Source organism: Tyto alba, unplaced genomic scaffold, assembly GCF_018691265.1.
Source record: "Tyto alba isolate M040663 unplaced genomic scaffold, T.alba_DEE_v4.0 Super-Scaffold_2, whole genome shotgun sequence".
In the NCBI taxonomy this organism is placed as follows: Eukaryota; Metazoa; Chordata; class Aves; order Strigiformes; family Tytonidae; genus Tyto; species Tyto alba.
Window position 1 is genome coordinate 67,630,549 of NW_024881282.1, and position 20,162 is coordinate 67,650,710.

The 20,162-nt window shown below is 38.7% G+C and overlaps 1 protein-coding gene across 4 annotated transcripts in view; it reads right to left on the bottom strand.

Annotated features, from left to right (window-relative positions):
- GRM8 (glutamate metabotropic receptor 8) overlaps nucleotides 1-20,162 on the bottom strand; it is a 356,570-nt gene that overhangs the window by 329,625 nt on the left and 6,783 nt on the right. For all 4 annotated transcript variants that reach the window (XM_033011479.2, XM_033011477.2, XM_033011478.2 and 1 more), the window contains exon 2: nucleotides 18,840-19,685. In XM_033011479.2, coding sequence (XP_032867370.1) covers nucleotides 18,840-19,349 — 510 coding nt within the window. In that variant the 5' untranslated portion in view covers nucleotides 19,350-19,685. The remainder of the gene's footprint in view (nucleotides 1-18,839; nucleotides 19,686-20,162) is intronic.

The following is a 20,162-nucleotide window of genomic DNA, read 5'->3' on the forward strand; positions in this document are numbered from 1 at the left end:
CTCCTAATCTCATGATAAACTATCAAGTTTTTGATCTGGCTCCCTACAGGACAATTTTAGCGACAACTTCTGGATAAAGTATCTGCTCAACTATTCTTCTTTTTTTAGTTTTTATATTGCATCATACAGAACATGAATAATCCCAACCCACGAATCCCATTTGTTTTGACTCAGTGTGTATATCTTGAAATGGTTTGGGTGACTGATCTACCAGGAAAACAGTAAATTCAAATGATACAACTGGTATCAGCTTGCTAAGCTGATAGCAAGAATGTAAGATAGCACAACTGAATGCATAGCACAGAGTAAAGAGCACCTTTGCATGAACAGTGTGTTGAAGAGAGGACAAGGCAGCTCAGACAGTACATCTATAGGTTCACTACAAGGCCGTCCCTGAAGGCAGCTGCAAAATGCCAGCACAAGGACCTGAGGAGTCTGCCAATGATGCACATATGCCTGATGCAGGATCATATTGTTTCTGGGGCTTATGACCAAACAAAGGAAAGAAGTAAAATGAGAAATCTAATGCAACACGTGAAAAAACACCCCAATTTCATTATCCTGATGTTAGGGGATAAAGAAGAACTGTTAGACAGCCTGCTCTAAAATACAGGGTTTAAGGTTTTGGGGGGTTTCTTTGCATAATGACACTATAATTTTTTAATTTCTTCATTAAGACTTGAGAAGAGAGAGACATTGATAAATGAGCCTGCAAACTGCTGTGCATGGGGAAAAGTAAGTTACATAGATGATATAATAGCTAGCACTTTCCATGGTTATTACCATACTGAAAAGAAATGCTTGAGCTTGGAGCTTCCGTAGATTAACAATACAACTGACATACTATATGACCAGAAATATACTAAAAAAGACACAAGAAGAATACTCTTCCTCCACTTTCCTGGGAGAGAACTGCAATGTTACCCAGTGCTTCCAATGATTTTCTGAGCCTGTCTGTTCTCTGCACTCTCGAAAAGAAGTGAAGCACTTGTTTGTTGAATTTACCAACCCCGTTCTCCCAGTTGCTTCACTAAAGAGACCATGCAAACCTGCTGCAATTTGTCTGTAGGCTTCCTCCCCTGACACAGTCTTATTTCCTCACCTTTCACAGGCAGTTCTCTTTCCCTCCCTCCACATTGCTCACCTCTCTCAGAGGCCATCAGAGAGCTCCTGGCAAATACAGAGATTTCAGCTCCCACCAGTGCACTCTGTTTATGCCTCACAGATATTCCAAGATAACCTTAGAAACAAGCTGGATAGTTAAAAAAGGTTCAAGAAAAACTGACTGAAACAACACCCCCAGTTTCTGGCTCATAATCAGTAAAGGAATGCCCAGAGGGGCTGTAGAGGAGCACTGTCTATTTGAGGAGGAAACATTTCCTTCACTGAATCAGGCATTAACGTAAGAGCAATATCAGCAGTAGTTAGCAGAGGACTTTTCCCCATGAGCCTTCCTTCCCATCCCCAAGCAAAAATTTATCCAGATAAACCCCAAGCAACCACTGGTATTAACATAAAAAAATGAATTAAAAAATATATATATATTTATGATGGTCTTATTAAATAAAGGCTAAAGCTAACTCAGTACCTCACAGAATGACTTGTGGCACTGAAGTTTACAAAAGTCAATGTCATTAGCTTTACAACTCAAACTCTTGCTAGAAAGATAATCAGGTTTATTTGCCAAGACCTATTTCCCATCCCTCCATGTGGGCTGGCATTCCTGATACTTCCATTCTACATTAATACCATTTCATATCAACAGTTACATAATTTTGACCCTGGAAGGGAATGGTTGCCAGAATTGCCTTTTTTTTTTGCCCCTTTTCAAAATATTGGCTTATTCTAGTTCTCAGATTTCCCTGGCAGTGTTCATGGAGTAAACACTGCTTAGCAGGAGTGATAAGGCAGACACAGAGTCTCAGGGGTAATGCTGACAACAGGAAATAAAAATCAATTTTATAATCTACACAATATTAGCAACCCAATTGTCTTCTCAGTACTGCAGTAAGATGCAGGGTGTGGAAGATCCCAGCGGGGAGTCTGAGTGCCCAGCCCGCTCCTGTTCTCAGACCTGCAGCTTTGCCTAGCAAGGACAGCACCGATCTGCCAGTCTGCATTGGGGATACCTCACTCAGCACACCCAGCCTCACTCTTCTTTTCATACTCCTCTGCCTAGCAGGATGTCAAGCCAACAAACCACCAGCTCTCTAGGGCTTGAGCTTTTTTTACTCAGTTTTCTAAATCAAATTACATTGAATGCTAACACACGGTATTAAATAGGTGAAAAGGGCAGTTGCTATTTAATTCCTATATATTAATCTCATGTGGGAGATTAATAATAATATTAATCAGGGAGCATGATAAACACCTACATAACTACATGTGCACAAAATAACTGAAAATTGTTAACTGTATGCATGTGCCTGATATTTTGCTTTGCAAACACACAATAATTGGCAAGTATCTGCAGATGTGCTGATAGTGCCACTCAGGTATGTTCTGACTGTCTTACTGAAAGAAAGATTTTAATGAAATAAATGTCAAGATGATTTCTTGGATGACTGCTTCCTCTAGGATTTGATCTGTTGTTTATACTTGCTTAATATCCATAAATTATGGCATATGTTTCAGAAGCATGTAATTACACTTGTCATTCTTTGTGTTAGATTCATAAGTACTGAAGACAAACTGTACAGTGATAGATGGCCAGTTCAGACATCATTTACAGCAAGTTACAACATTTTCCAAAAACACAGGTAGCACTGTAAAATTATGAAAGATACATGGAAGTAATGTAACTTCTGGTTTTACAAGTTTTTAACAGCAGCAGAATTTTACTAAATTGGACTTTCTACTGATGCCAACTTGATAGTCCTTTGCCTAAAAATACATTCAATGCTATTATGCTTTTCGAAGACAAGTCTGTAGCTGCATTTTTGAATTTGCAGAACTACTATCAAGGTTTGTTTGTTTACTTGCTTGTTAGAGAGAATTTTCAAGTCATTTGTATGATCATCAGCCATACCAAAGTGTTACACTGGCCTGTGTAATGAAAAGACCTAAGTATTTCTTTCACTTTTTTCTAAGGTAGGAATAAATATTTCTTATTTTACACCATTCTGCAATGCTTTCCAGCAGTAACCAAAGGAAGAGGAAAGTTTCACATACCATTTGGCACTAAATTTCCATGAGTCACTTAATGCCCTTAAACCATCTTCAGACATTTTCATTGCTAGGGATGGAAATTGAGCCTATGCCCACGAGAAAACCCCTGGCCCAGGATCCTGAGATCTCCCTCCTGCACAGCCAATGTTCAGCTGCTGCAGGCTTTCCTGGCACAGAGGACAACCTGCCACTGTAGGCAGGGTGGATTGTTTTTAACCTGTTGGCTTAGGGTAGGCTGCTCCAGCATGTCAGAGAACAATCATGGTAAACCAAAGCAAAGTCCCTATTTGAAACATTGCCAGATAAAATTTGATGCTAATAGTAGCAAATGCACAAGCTGGCTTGAGGCATAGGACGACTCTACTTCTCCAAAAGAACAGCCATGTTGATCTAGAAGTACTGCATTTCCCATGTCCTCAGGTGCCCTGGTGCGCTCACTGCCCAGGGGTGGTAGCTGGGGCTGCGGAGCGCTGCCTGCTTACAGGTCTCAGGCTCCTGCCATCATTTTCTGTTCTCCTTAGCATGTGGTACAGTGCAGGGAGTGCAGAATTCAGCTATTGCAAAGTGAGAGTAGATATGTATATGACGTTTCTTAATGACTTTTTTCCACTTAATCTTTTCAACAGAAGCTTTTAGTAAAATCAGTGAAATTCATATATATTGACATCTAACTCCATAACTCAATTTTTTTCAGTCAGTGAATCTACAAAGTATCCCAATTAAAGTCATAACTACTGTATTCATTCATTGTGACTTGCACAAAATGGTTGTATGCTGCCCTTGTCTCCTCCAGCCCTCCCCACATCCTGAGCCTTCAGCTAAGAAATACCACAGACTTAACTGTTTGGAGAGACTTTATGCTAGATTTGGAAAAAAGAAGCTTCCATGATAGACCAATTATTTTATTTTATTTGTCAATGTTATTTTTGTAACTCAATGTTATTTTTATGGTTCATTTTCTGTTTAGGTTTCAGGGATGTGCCTGGAGCACTTCTGCAAATAGGGGCTGTAAAGTAAAATACAACATTATTTGTTATTATTATAACCATCTACCTAAATAACTGTAGTATCCACAGTATTCACAGTAGCCTCAAGAAAGAATGACAAATATCACTGTCAATAGCTACTGTGGGAGTGCCCTCCAATTTTCTATATTCCAAAACAAAAATCTCTGCAGTCCTTCTATAAAACCCTATATGTAAAAAAAAAATCAAAAGTAATTATAAGACTGTATGTAAAGGACAGAAACCATCTATATTTTATGAGAGTACATAAATAAGACAATTCATGGCAAGGGTTTTGCACTGCGGAGATATCAGCCCTAGATACTGAAGGACCCACTTTGCATTTAAACAGTTCAGAAGTGAGATGGTCAGTACTGTATAGCAGTAGGCAGTTAGAAATTCCGAGTCTTTAGAAGTCACCGGGTCTTTGTCTGCAATTGATGAACATGCATAGGCAGTTCCAGAAGTCCACTTGCACTTCAGACTCACGGGGGATGAATCAGCCATTCATGTGAATACAAGGATCTGTCCTTGAGGTCTAGGTTAAACTAGGCAGCTGAACACGGGAGTGAGATGAATCTTGGCCAAGACTTTCCAACTTCATCTCAAAGATAAAAGCTTGGAAATCTATGGCTAAAGGATCTAAATGCATGTTTCAGTATTCAAATATGCTTTACTGTTAGGTGTCCCCAAGGCATTCAGGAGGACTTCTTTAAAGGAATTCTTTAAAGGTTTTCCATTGGTTCTGGTCTCTGTCACCATGTATCTGTCATTTTTTTGGTAATTTATCCTCTCAATGCACAAGTATGCTCCAAAAGGAAAAATGAGTCTGTAATAGCTGCCTGTATTATACTTAATAGCCTGGTGGTTAGAGTACGCAGCTGGGAACAACTAACCATTGAGTTATAGGGTTTTTGGACATGAAAGTCTCTCCTGCTGAAGCTGTTCATGTTTTCATAAACAATTAAGCTTCCATTGGACCCACCTGAAAGACTACTGTGTAGTCCAGTATTTAGCAAGGAACAGAGATAGGTAAGTTCAAATCATTGCTCTAATGAATATTTAATGAATTCTAGCATAGACAAAATAAAATGTTCCCATTGTGAAAGCTTATCAGCAGTGAATAGACAGCATGTGGCAACAGCAGCGTTAACTTGCTTACAGCTGTTCAGAGGGAGAAGCGCGGGAAGGAGCTTTCAAAGAATCAGATGCACAATTACAGGCCAGTTTTGACAAAGAGTTCTGAGATTGGAGCTCTCCCGGGGAAGTCCTGCACACACTGGTAGGATAAGACCTCTTCTGGCAGAAAGAAAAGTCACAGTGTGGAAGTTCAGGGAAACTGAATTATACAGTTACCCAGCGTCCCAGTGAAGGAATATGCTTCTGTAGGGCTCTCACCCTCTGTGACCAGAAATCTTAATTTTACTATAAAGCAGTTTTTTCTGTTGTTGTGGGGACTGCAGTTGAGCTGTCCCATCTCCTAAACTGTATTTGACTCCCTGCTCTGAATCCAAAAGGAAGAACATGCCCAAGAGCCTTGTGTAAGTCATGAGCTAAGATGCTGTGATAAGAAGAGGGGCACCATCATTTAATAAATGGTACACAAGATTGACATTTCAAACCTATCACTTTTTTTAAATTATAAAATTTCCAAAATAGAAATAAAATATTTTGTTTCACATGGAATATAAGTTAGCATTTAACAAAAAACACAACATTTTGGAGATCCTGCCTCAACAAAATAAAAAAAAAAAAAAAATAAAAAAACAACCAAATAAAGAAGCCCCCAAATCCCAATTCAACATGATCATTTTGGTTCAGATTAAAACGAATGTTTATTTTCAGTTCGGCTGTCAAACTGACTAATTATTTGCACAGCCTTGATCACAATATTGCACTCATGCTTTGAGTATATTAAAAACAACTGAAAATGAGAAAATTTAAAAATAGGAATCACCTTTTCTAAAAGGTATAGAAGGCCCTCTTAACTCCCAATCCACTCCTGGTAAATAGATGAGGCAGGTATTTGTGACACAGCTGCCAGAAATTGCACTATTCGTGGGAATTTTTACTCAAGTTAAAGATAAGCAAACAAACTTTTAATGAAATCAGCATGAAAAATTAAACAAACAAACAAAAAAAAATGGTTCCAAGGACACCAAGAAATAAACTGGAATAACTGTCAGCTAGCAAGATTTTTACAAAACTGATTTCACTGTCACTCTTTTCAAGCATTTAAGAACAATTTAAAAAACCCCACTCAGCTAAGTAGAATGTACAATTGCACACACCTGTCTTAATTTTCTTTTAACCTACACTACTGAACATGCTTTGTCATAATAATGGCAGGCATTGATTTTTCCCAATCACTCTAACATAGATTGCAGACGTGAGTTTGAACAATTTTAATTTTACTGGGCAATATTTTTTCCTGACTCTGGGGCTCTCTTTGACTGTCATGGTTTCCTAAGGGGGATGTGCAGCCTCTGATTGCAGGTCAAGCTGGCTTCACCACTTGCTCCAGAGACTGATAACTTGCATATTTAAATCATACAATGAGTTGGATAATCCCCTTTCCTAGCAAAACCCAAGGAAGGGAACTGTATAAGAGGATACAAGGAATCCTTCATTAAGAACTAGCTATCTGAAGTACTCATATGACCCACCCCGCACTCTCATATTTGCTTACCAAGGGGCCTTTATATACACAGATCCCTTTGGGCACAGAAGTGTTATATCCAAGGCTGAGGACGCTGAACTTCAGTCCTCCAGAGCCACTGGGCACCCAGCTCCACAGGCATCAGCCGTCAGGCTGAGGATTCACTTCTGCATGACTTGCCCAAGGTCACAGAGAAAATCGGTGGTGAAGCAAGACAAAGGATGTAAGGCTTCAATGGGCACTACCACACAGCAAGGGCAGTCTGTCACACTCCAAACAAAGCTTTGCAGCTTGCCATTGAGAGAAGTGATTATGTGACCCATCCCAAAAATACCCTGCATTTTCATCAGCTTTTTGCATCTTTACTCTCATTCTCTCCTGCATAGCAGAATCAAACGTTATTTGATACATATGAAAAGACATAATAAAATAGGCATAACTTGAATGATGAATCTTCATTCCTGAAGCAAAAGTCCTTTGCTATTCAGCCTAAAAATAGAAATAAGGAGAGAAGAAAAAAAAAAAAAAAAAGAAAAACACAAGCTTTGAAACTTGGCAGGAACAGCAAGAAATCATACCTTGAGTCACAGGGCTCTCTCAGCATCTGTTCCAACTGCAAGCTTTTCACGCTCCTGTGTACAGGACAGCTACCCTCCCTTCATATTCCCGTCCCTGAGACTAGCCCTACAGATATTATTCTTGCTCTGCGGTACATCCTGTCTCAAATACCTTACCTACCCAGTTTTCCAAAATGCTGTTCAGTGGTACTGAAGATGTGAAGTAGCTCACAGATGATGAGTTTTCACTGCTCAGAAGGTATTTGGCAAAACAGTTCCCAGTGGGCTGAAACAACAACTCCAACTGTATTTAGGTTTTGCAAGTGGAATTGTTTGCAACATGCACAAAAGAAAGAAATGCTGGTTAATAAGATAAATATTTACACTTGAACTTTCAAAGGGCATCGTCAAATCCTGTCCAACAAAGATGACATAAATATTTTTTTTCTCTCACATTTCATGTTTTCTAATAGCTTTTACTTTCATTATGAACACTTCAGTTCTGCTTGAACTGAGCACAAAGAGAATCAGCCCTTTAATCCTCAGAAAAATACATATTTTCTTCACACTTTGGAAAGTAAATATAGCAGCTGGTAACTTTTAAATTCTGTGCTTTGTTATGCAAAGGATCACAAACAGAACCAGCAAAGCTAGGAGTGGAAAGCACTGGCTACTTTACCTAGATTATTTTACCTAGATTATTTTCCCACTGATACAAAAATGTGTATTTTTATGCTTCTATCCAATATAATTTCAGAAAGCTAGGAATTAGGAAATTTGGCATTTTTCCTATCCCACACAACTGGATTAACCTTTAGATAATGTCCAACAAAGTACGTGGCAATATTTTTTTCTCATACTTAACTTATATTTTGCCTCCTGAAACAATATCCTAGCTATACATGCCCATGCTCTACTAACTCCTATTTATCAGTAGAATTTGGGGTGTTAACGTTTGTAATTAGTCTGTATTATAAAAGCCACTGTGCAGAGACATGCCAGTGGAGATCAGATTGCCAGCTTCCCTATGACCAGTGCTGTGCATAAAAACAAACCATCTCTCTTCCAGCTGAACATACCCACAACTTTTTGCAGACTGAGAACAAAAGAGCATCACCATAACTATATAAGAAAATGTCATGAAGCAATAACTGAGGACCCACATCTGCTTTTGCCACACACCTGTTGAACTCTCATACTGGAACAGAAAGCCTACTGACAGTAATATCAACAGGATGCAATATTACATGCATGTAAGATATTTGCCTCTGGATAAATCCAGTTTTACAGTGGCATAATTTACTTGCTTCCCTGGAATACATTGCTCTCCCAGGGATTCTTCCTCATTTAAACAAGACTAAAAGTGACTCAAAAATCAGACTCCATTTCCTTTTTGAGTAAGGAGAATTCAACAAGCTGGTCCTATCCAGCTGGCTACAGAAGAATGTAGTCACTTATGCTATTTATCTGCTGCTCCTGAACTCAGCAGAAGCCAGATATCTGAGTCAAAAATCAAGACTTGCCTCTGCAGTAAACCTTCTGCAGTCTTGGGATTTCCAGGCCTTCACATTTTCCATTCAGTGTACGATTACCAGCCTGTTTGTCTCCTTCTGTAGGACATGTTTTTGTTTGGTCCCAGACACCATAGAGATGAGCATAGTCTGAATCCCCAGGATTTTTTGTGCTGCTCCTAATGATAAATGAGTTCCTTGTCTCAGATTACCCAAATACATTCTATTCTCACACAGCACTCTCTTGAAAGGTTGTTTGGACTATGTAGTCCACAGTCAATGAATTTATGCTAATATAATACCATAGCAAAAATAAATCTGCAAAAGCACACGTACAGCCATTATATATACCCTCCTTTCTATTGTTAGCCAGTGCCTATTGTCTTCTATAGCAGTGTATTTCAACATTTTAGCCCGTGCTCTACTTCACTTAATAATCTTTTCACAAATCACCTGAATAGATAAGTCTTGAGACCTCCTGTGACTTCACCACTGTTCATAGAGTACACCTTCTATACTGGTGAGTCCTTGTCTAGGTGACAGCCTTCAAGGAAGTCAGCTCTTCTGAAAGGGGACTTTCTGTGTTTCAGCACTATTGATAAAACCAAAGCATACTCATGGCATCAAAAGAAGAAATAAGAAAGGTAAGAAATTCAGCCCTTTCTTCAGCTCTTTTTCTGGACTTCCTTTTGGAAGCGTCAGGCCTGTAGAACTATTGCAGGATCCATAGCCTCTTTGAAATTTTTCTCTAATGAATATCCTAAGTATAACTGTGGTAATAACTTTTCACTAAGACCTTAACATTTCAAAGGACTTTGCAAGCAAAAACCAAAGAAAATTTATCTGAGTAAGAGTAACGATCACCATAAGGGATTAGTGTTATCATAATGCAATGGAGTGGCTTGACAAAATTTTACCCAGCCTGGAAGAAGATTGTAATGGCATTTTAAATGTGTCTGAGCCACTATCAAAGTAAAAATCTAATGGAAGTTGTTAGGAGCTTTTTGCAGAATGATACCCAGAATGGACTATCATCCTTTTGCTACTTTTGAGTTTATAGAAGAGCCATGTGCATAAATATACCAGTGAAGAAGGAATAAAGATCATGATTCTGCCTCTACAAACACTGCTGCTATGCAACTAAATGCTGGAGGCACCTTCTATGAAAGAACATAAGCCAAAACTCAAAATATGAATTATTCCAGCTCGGAGAAACCACTGTTGCTCCTGTCCCACAGTCTCAAACTATAAAAATAATACAATAGGAAGAGAACTCGCAATACCATGGTATATATCAGCATTGCTATCAGAAAGAATTTATTTCAGAGAAGAGTTAGAGCCAGGTATCTGTCTGAAATGCCAGACAAAAAATCCTACAGTGAGGTAAAAAGGAGAGACCTTTGTCCCTTTAGGGTTCAACCTCTTAACAGGCACCTCCCTTATTTCCTGCTATCCCCATAGATAGGTCCCACCCATAAGTTGCCCAAACTGCAGCTCTTCCTCATGCTGACCAACTCACAACCTACAGAATCTAAGACCCAGTCAGAGCCTTGCTTTTTCAGCATGTCTAAAAATATTTTGTTTGGAGACTACGGAATGAAATACTCACTTGAAAAATATTGGGAGCAGTGATCAAAAAGTAGCTTTTCTTAAGACAGAAAGAGAGAGAAATAGAGCAGATGGGAAGTGGAAGAGAAAAGGAAATTAATAATATTCCTCTCACAGGAAAGTGAGGAAGGAATTGAGAAACTGGGACCACCCTTGCAGGTGTTTAAAATATTCTTACAGGTGTATACAGAGCCACCTATCACTTCCATGCAAGGCTTCCAAAGCCTTCCGGTGAGTAGAGGTTCTGTCTGGTGAAAGTGCAAGCATGGATCAATCAGCCCCATCATCTTTCTGTAAATGTGAAAGATGCATCCACACTCATAGACTTGATCCAGTCCACATCTGAAAACATTTTCCTCTCTCTATTGAGGACACAGGCAGACAAGGGCAAACCGCCTCCTAATTTAAGGCCTCACTTATATGCTTAATTGTCCTGTCAGAGGGATAAGGGACATAGTATCTTGCTCTTCTGATCTGGGAGCATATGTAGATCCAGCCCAGAGGAGCATTTTGCTCTTGGCTATTTAATTCATTCATGTGGAATTAGTGTCCTTCAGTAAGACTTTTGTTTGGATGACTATTTTTCTCTGATAAATGTTAGCAAACACAAGGCTATGCATTTAAGCACTCTTAACCAGTTTAATCCTAAAAGAACAATGTTCTTTAGGGAAAATAATGAGGATGGAAATACACAAAGCCACAAAATCTACCAGTTGGCTGTAACACACAATAGTGCCTGGTTTCTGATGACAGTCAGAATGCCGGACTATTCATATTGCACAGCTGTCACTGTACTGAAACAATTATCCACCAGGGGAAAAAAAAAAAAAAAAAAAAAAAAAAGTCTTAATTTAGTTCTCATCTTGGCTAATAAAACTAACATTGATGTACTAAAACATTGAAACAGCACCAATGATCCTTGTAGTGTCTTGGCTTCCCTTCAGTGTGATGTAGGAGCAGTGGAGCTCTGTCCCAAGAAATCAGCAGTGATGACTACGATGGTAAATCACATCATTTCAGAGCACATCCCTCAGCAACAGCTCAGCTAGACTGTCAGGACAGTCCATAGCTCAGCCGCAACCTGTGCCAGCCAAGTCTCCCAATTTCCAGACAGGCTTGAGAAGTCAGCACGTGTCAGGAATCATTCCCTCCCAGTAGTTTGCATGCAGCCCCTTGATTTGGGTGAATAAAGGAGTTTATGACATGAATGTGGATTGCCTGTGTCGGCTGGCCTTGGTGCCAGAGCACTATGCCAGGTACATTTTGTTTACTAGCAGAGACATAAAAAAATGCCTCCCATTAACACAAGATCTTTTAAAAAGCCCACTGCAGAGTTTGTGTTTATGTGTGTAAGTGAGCTCTTGTTGAACTGCTAGACTCCTCTCAGTATTTTGGTCTTCTCATTTTTGAAATTACAACTGATATCTATATTAATATAGGTACTATTTACAAATAACTCAGGGGCTTCTGTTACATACAAACAACCCTAATACAGTGGTAGGAACTCAGCAAAACTTCAGCCATGAAAGGGTGAAATAATTCTCTCCACATATCCAGTTTCCATCATATGAGGGAACAATATATATATATATAAATATAGATATACATACATATAATCCCAACTGCCCTCAGGGAAGTAGAAAGAAAATCAGACTGTTGGTCTTTAATAGCTACACTCTCTTTGTAAGGTGCTCACCTACTGTGGTTATGGAATGACATAAAAACCTCAACATTTTAGACAGCTTCAGCTTGCCTACAAAAACAGGGGAGACATCTCAAACCATTTAACAAACGTTAATCAAGCTTCCAATTTCTCCTGTGAAATGGCTAAATACAAGCAAATCAAAATGACAAAAGAGAAGCACAAAAAGGTCGAGATGCTTCTCAAGTCTTGTAAAAACCAATGACAAACATGGAAAATAATACAGAAAATCAGATTGCCCCTTTCTCTAACCACTAATTATTGCTCCATCCAGGAATGGGAGACTAAAAATATTAAATCTTTAGAGGAATATTTAAGAAACTAATATACTGTAAAATACTAAATGAATGCATCAAGTTGCTTTTGTACTCCCTTGCCTCAAGCAGCTTAGCACAAATAAAATTTGATGCTAATCAGTCCTAGCAGTTTTCACAGAATCTGAAAACCTGTTATTTCCTCTGGCTGCAACTAAAAGAATTCCCAACTGGTTCATTATTGATACTTGCAAAGTATCTGTTGTACCTATAATTTTACCTTGTGTTGACCTGGCATTTGCCTCTCTTGACCATAACACATTTAACCTGGTACTGACAGAAAAATCATGGTTGAATTAAAAGGGGTTTTTGAATAATCAAGTATCTACTACCATGGAAATCTAAAGAGTTATTAATGTTGTTTCTATGTAAAAGAAGCTGAATTATGAAAAAAAAAAAAAAAAAAAAAAAACAGAAAAAAAAAGAATTATTATAATGGTATTTTCCAGCCAATAACAAGACAAGATGCTCAGGCACTAAACAGACGTGTGCTTGTAATAAGCTACAAAAACCACTGTAAAATTAAATGGGATGTATTGGCAATGGGTTCCTTTTATAATTAAAAATTATTCAGAAAGTGAAAATATTATCTAGAACAAAAATAAAACAAATCTGTTCATCTTAAGAGCTAATTTCAAAATGTTTCAGGCATCTTCTCCCTACCAATAATTTTTCTTCACACTTCACACAAGATTTTCCACGTTTTAAACCACCAAAAAACAAAAATCATCCTATTCCAAATTTCAAATGCTATGCAGCAGAAAATGTTATTGACAAATGTAGCATGACACTGTGAACAGAAAATTGATATATTTTAATCAGTGCAGAGCATTTTTTATTAATGAATGTTGGATAACATTCTTGAGCCTGTTCTTCACATCTTATAAAGTATACGGCAAAGCTCTTCCTCTATGGAAAGGCCCTGCAGTCATATGTGGAACAGACTGACTCTTGCATCCCCCTAGAGCCTCTGAAGTCAGTAAGGCTCATGATGTGCAAAAATTTCCATAGATACAGAGTCAGGACCAGGGTCTACACATGGGTCAGGTTGCCTCACAAATGTATGTGCGCTCTGAAATTATGTGGTAAAATATTATTACATTTTATTTACATCAAATTCCCTTCAATTATGAGAGGTGCTGTATTGCCACAATTAAATACATAGACTTGTATTTATGAAGTTCAGTGATGTTAGCCCCTGTATGATGGTAATTCCCTCATTTCTGGGAGGCTTGTCTGCTGTTTTGTACAGGTCTGGAACACAAGGCAGCAAAAGCACCAAATGGCAGCCAAAAGTAAAAAGACTTGCAGTTGAGCTTAAAAAAAAAAGCATTATCCAGGTACAGCCCTGGTAGCTGTGCAAGGCTACAAGCCAAAGATATACAATAAAACCCAAAATGGGGCAAGGAAGCAGTCAAAGAAATGAACAAAATGCTGAGGGAACTAATATATTCACTTCTACATTTACTGAAAGAAATTATTCCTTGCATTTTGGATGGTTGCATATAAAGTTGAAAGAATAACTCCATAATGTTATTTGTACTTGTACTTCTGAAGAGGTAAATGCATATGAAATGTATAAGGCAAATGTGCATGAAGTGAATATTAGTCCCTCCAGACAGCAGCTCTTAAAGTGGATTACAGTCGTGCAGCAAGAGGGAATTTGACCAAAAAGAGGAAATAAGTCATTTACTCTTGGGAAAGGAGGAGAAAACAGAAAGCAAGTCAAGACAAAAGGCAAGACAAAGTAGGCAAAAGACAAGGCAAGGCAGAGCAAGGCAAGGAAAGGAATAAAACTGTTGATTAATATTTTGGTTTTATATGCATGTAATATACATATAAAAGCTTAAGATCACAATTCACCAAGCATACTGTCCACCCATCTCAATTCACATGCAAACCATCATCTGTAGGCTGCTCCTAGTGTGACATTGGCTAGAAGATGTGTGGAGGTGACAGATGGAGTGTACCAAGGAGGTCAGAAATAGTGTGAGGTTTTTAGACGGGAGGACACAAGCACAAAAAAAAATTATCTCTTTTTCCAGTAGATTTTAACCAATGACATGAGTTATTCAAACATAAAACAAGTAGAAGTTTTGAAGACAGGGTACATAATACATGAAGTGAACTAAGTTACAGAGTCTGTTTCCTCCAGACCAAGTTTTGAGGAACCAGAAACAGCCCACATGCTTATTAGCGTCACACAAAGCAGCTGAAGGATACCACCTGGCCGTGCCTAAGCCAAAATTGCAATGATAGAAAGCCAAGGAAGGGTGTAAGACTAAGATTTTGACTGATCAAGTGAATATAAAGGTTACCTTTATGCTAGTGAGAGCTGGCCAACAAACAGCCAGCCCCTCAATAGATCCTACCAGCTAAACAGAAACCAACTTGGCAGCAGGATTTCTAGACTGAAAAAAAAAAAAAAAAAAAAAAAAAAACAAAAACCACACACCAAACAATGTCCCCAGAGGAAACAGCAGCTCCTGATGCACTAGAAGAAAGGAAAGAGGTTAGCCCATGCCTGTGTGTCCTATTTCTAGACACTGTCATGGGAAATGCTTAAAAACTGCCAAGGTTCTGAATGAATCAACAGGCTTTGCAACACCCTTCCTTCCCTAGCCCTGGATTTGTCACCATGTGTTCAAGGTCACATCCAGTATGGCACAGATCTGTGACCCTGGGTTAGCCCAGAAAAACAGCCAAGTTGTGAGGAAGGCCTTGCTGACCATGACCTTGCCTTGCTGAGCCCGGCCTTGCCTTGTTGACCTGACTTTCTGGCTGACCTTGGACCTGCCTCACGACTATGGACTTGTCTGTCAATCACTGGATTGCTGGCTGAAGCTGGTTACCTGGATGGACCTGTTTTGTTCTTCTCATTCAGGTGAGGCAGTGAGACCACTGCACTTCTTGCTTTTCTGTCCCCTCAGCTCCTGTCTCAGTTTCCCTTGTGAAGCAGCCCACTCACAATGTTCTCTAATAAAAACAACTTAAAATGATGAGCCAGCAACTTCAATAGAGGACAGTCTGTCCTGAGATCCATGAAGAACTGTTTAAGTGGGCAGCTACTATGACTCTGCCTAGCACAGTCCTTCTGTGCTCGCCTCTGAAAGTCCTCTCCTTCTTCCACTATACCTGCAGCAAGACCACTTCCAAGTTCTGAAAGCTTAATAAGCAATTGTTTCACACAGTCTTTTTGCATCAAGCACCAGAGTAATATAAGACAAAAATCAGCCATCTTACAACAATCAAGGAATAACAGTACACTTTCAAACAGTTAATTCATTGCACAAGTGTTTCCTGTTTGTAAAGTGCCTCTGAAAGGTCAACAGCAATAGGTGAAATTTAGTTGTCCAAATTTTCACCTTAATGTTTTGGACCTTTGGAGAGTAAGACCTACAGAAAATCACCTGCTAAGTGGTGGTACAGCTGGAAATTCACAAAAGCAGAAAGGACAGAGAAGAATTCAAGGTGAGCCATTTGACCAGGAGAAAGGCTATAGATCAAGGTCATTTTCTGTGGTGCCCTCACTCCCCTCTCCTCATGAAAACACTTAGATAAAAGGATGCCATGACTGTCAATCAGTTTATGCTATCCACCAGATTATCAGAGAGGACTATTGACCTGTATGTTTTATGTTGTAAAATCAATAAAAGAAAGAAAAGAAATGGCGAGAGAAAGAAAGACAGCAGCATAAAAGTACAAGACGCTGAGCATAGTATTTCTCAGGCTATCTTTGTGTATTCACATTGAGTGATATAATATACTTCTCATAATTTCTTCACAGATTAAAATTTGACTGGGTAACAATGTTCTCAAAAAATATGTATTCCTGACATTTAGGAACTTCAGAGCAGATATTAAAGCAATACTCAACTTCAAATTACTGGTTCTACTTGCTGAATAGAACTGTTAGACAGAAATACGGATGAATCACACTCATCCTGAATATAATGGAAACAGGCACTTGCATGACAGTGATCACTGACTTCAATGAAAGTGCAGGTATTTACACCAGCTGAGTTCCTAGCCTTGACATATATCAAGATATGGTAAACACAATTTCGTATCTGGAGCCTTTGTGAGCATGGACCAAGGTCCTGGTCCTCAGCTGCAGAGCTGTGGGGATGCATCAACTGAGAATTTCAGCCCATGTCTTTGGTCTGAGTACAACACAAACTGGACTATATTTCTATTTTTCTGGCAAATGACCCTTAATTTCCTAATCCTTTTGACTGTAACCATTGTGAATGGTTTCTATAGTGCTGCTAATTGAGGACCTTATCCAGAAGCCTTTACTCATGCAGAGATAACAAACAGATCTACTCCTGAGAGGAAGGTGTAAAAGCAGACTCCAGATGCAGGTCCAACATCAGACATTAAAGAGTATAATTTGTCGTTTTTTACATTATAAAGAATATTTTTGCAGGATCTATAATTAAAACTAAAAGAGATATCTCCTCCTTTTGCCAGCAGCTATGTTACATCAATTAAATGGGTAAATAAGATCTTTCCCTAGAGGGCATATCACGTGACCCTCTATTGATTAAGACTGCAGTAGAACGTTATTTGCAATCTTATTGCATAATGGAAATCAGGAGGTAGCTGTCATGGTTTCAGAAGACAAATTGCCACTATCTTAGACAATTCATAGTCCTATTTCCTTCTTGCTGCTCTTAATTCACAGTTAATGCATGTCTTACAAGGCTCAGTTTCTTAAATCGGTGTACAGAACTATTCAACCCAAAGTTGGGTGTAAGTCGTAGTCTACGTCGCCCTGCATTATGATGGATATTAAACTGATCATTCCATATATCATTACTTCAACACTATGTATTATTTAATAGGGTAATACAACTTCAAAAAAGGATGTGAAATTAAAAATAGAGACCTCCTGCAACATGCATGATTGTTCCCAGGAAAAAGAGGCCTCCTCCACCAGGCACAACTCCAGAGGTGCTCTCCATATAGAACATTTTTAAGTCTTAGTTCAGTTTTGAGTACCTGATTTTCACATGAAAACCATATGGCTGGAACAAGTCCACTACTCTCAAGCCTGTAAATGTACAGGCTACAGTAAATGTAGCTAGGGATCAGTTCTGAGATTGTAATCAACACCTGACCACAACCCAACAGGCACTTTGATCCTCCACTGAACTGTAAATCCATCATTATGCCCTTCATGGGAGAACCAGAGGGAAGGAAAAAATCTCCAATTAAACAACTGAAACACTCTGCCAATTTGAGAAACCTTAAAAAAAAAAAAAAGCCAATCTTTCCTTACTTCTAATCAGTCTCTCAGTTGCAACAATTAGAAAACAAGTGCAACACTTTCAAAAATATGTAACAGTAATGTTTAACACTACCAGAATCTTCTCCACCAAACTCAAAGAAAAGGTCTTTAAGTGGTCTTCAGTGGCTCTGAAGTTGTAGGACATAAGGCAAGATTTCTGAACTGAAGGAATGAGTCTGAGTAACAGTAGGTGGTAGGACAGTAATAGATTCAAACAAAAGTTACAGTCATTCTATGTGTAGAAAAAAAGCATTCAGTTTACCATCATCTGTTTGCCATTGCACGGGATTAACAATTAAATGTCTGCTGCCTGATCTGTTCTGGCTAAGTTGATTGATTAGAATGTGTTCATCTTCCCATCTAACTGAGCAAGTTTAAAAGTGGTAGGTTTACTTTTCCATTTTTTATAACACCAGAGCTTAATAAAGTGCATGGAAGGAAATGCCAGTAGACTTGTTGCCCAAAAGCAATCTATCATATTGATAACAAAATCTGGAAAAAAATTCACCTTGTAAAAAATATGGAAGAGGTTAAGATTTCAAGGAAATCAAAGATATTTCAGAACACTTCATTTGGCTAGACATGCACATCAATAACACTAGATTATGACTGGCATATCTTCCTATTTAGGGAAATTATCTGGTCCTCCTACAAATGGATTTGTGTTTAAACCTGATATTTCATTCTCCTGGAAATTTGCGAAATCAATCTCAACCTAGTCTTGATGGACGTAAATGCTCATTATGGAGCAAATGTGAGTAGTAAAAGAATAAGAGCACAAATTCCTAAAGAATTAAAATGTGCTTTGGTTGCTCAGAACTTCAAAAAAGGCATTTGGTACCTTAGATTAGGATCTGCAACCATTGGTTTTTTTTTTTTTTTTTTTCCCTTTGCTTTGAAAGGGCAAACCAGTCATTTCAGACTTCTGAATCTGAAAAAGTAATTTCTTTTCTGAAAATAACACAATCACCTCACATTTCATTGTGCTTGAAATTTAAAAGAAAGACAGAAAATGTTCCTTACCTTAAAAAGTCTTAAAATGTTTGCGACCATAATGGACACAGAACTTGCTGCAGCACCTATCACACCTGATATCTTGTCTGGCTTAGTGAAAATAGGTGGGTCACCATTAGCACACTTCACATCTGAACCATCTTTTTCTATCAATGCTTGCACAAATGTTAAGGACTGCTCCAATGCGTAAGTGTCCCTGGAACACGTATCAAGGATCCGGACACCTAAAGTGATATTGGCAAGAAGATCAGGGTCTTTATTAATCTGATCAATCGCATACAGCATTGCCTCTAGTCTGTGGATCCCTTTCTCCTTCTTGAGCTCCCCACAAGGCACCCCTCTATCCCCTTTTGCATGGACGGGGAACAGTCCTCCCAAGATGATGTCCCCATCCAGTCGGATGGAGTGGGCATATTCCTGGCCATGAGTTCTTTGCATCAGGGTGAGTATCCAGTAGAATTTGGCTGTTAACAGGAAGAAACAATGGCAGGAAACTAATCGTTTTCCTTCATATACCATTTTCTCTGAAGACGTTGTCACTATCCAGTATCCAGATTTTCTTCTTGCTAGAGGATGAGGTTGACCATTTGAAGCCACCCTTTGTGGAGGCTACCATCAGTGCCCAGTAAGTAATACAGAACCATGTGGTAGGTAGATAAAGGATCTCAGCAGAAGTACGTAAAACGTGTTTTACAAAAGAAGTCCACTGATGTCATGGGTTGATCAGCTTTTCTGAGAGGTGGTTTTCAATTGCTCTTAACTGATGATGAAGTATCAGGTAGTATGTCTGGTCCTGATGCTAAGAGGAGGTCAGTAGCTTATGTCCTTGTATTTTGCCCTGCAGCTGAGGTACTTCTGAAGAAAAAAACAAAAAAACAAAAAAAACCACACACACACAAAAAAAAAAAAAAAAAAAAAAAAAAAAGACACAGTGAGAAATACCATTTAGTTCGGTAGTTTTATAACCATCACACAGTGTATTTACTTTTGAATACGAGTTACATCTCCTAGGTTTTATTTTTGACATTCTATAAGGGAGTACTTCTTGGACTTCTGTGAATTTGAACACCTGGCTGCACTGTACTACAAGCCAGGAAACTGATGATACCAGCAGAGCAAAAGCCAAATCAGGGGAACTAAACTTCGCTTGGTGCTCAGATTCCAACCAGTAATTCATATTTACCTTCTCATTGCATGACATCCAGAAACAGCTTTGATCCATAACACACTGTATTTTCTATTTTGCTTCATCATTCTGTTCCAGACTATAGAAAGCAATAACTACTCACAGTCTCACTCACAGAGAGTTTCCATTTATGACAATGGAGTAAT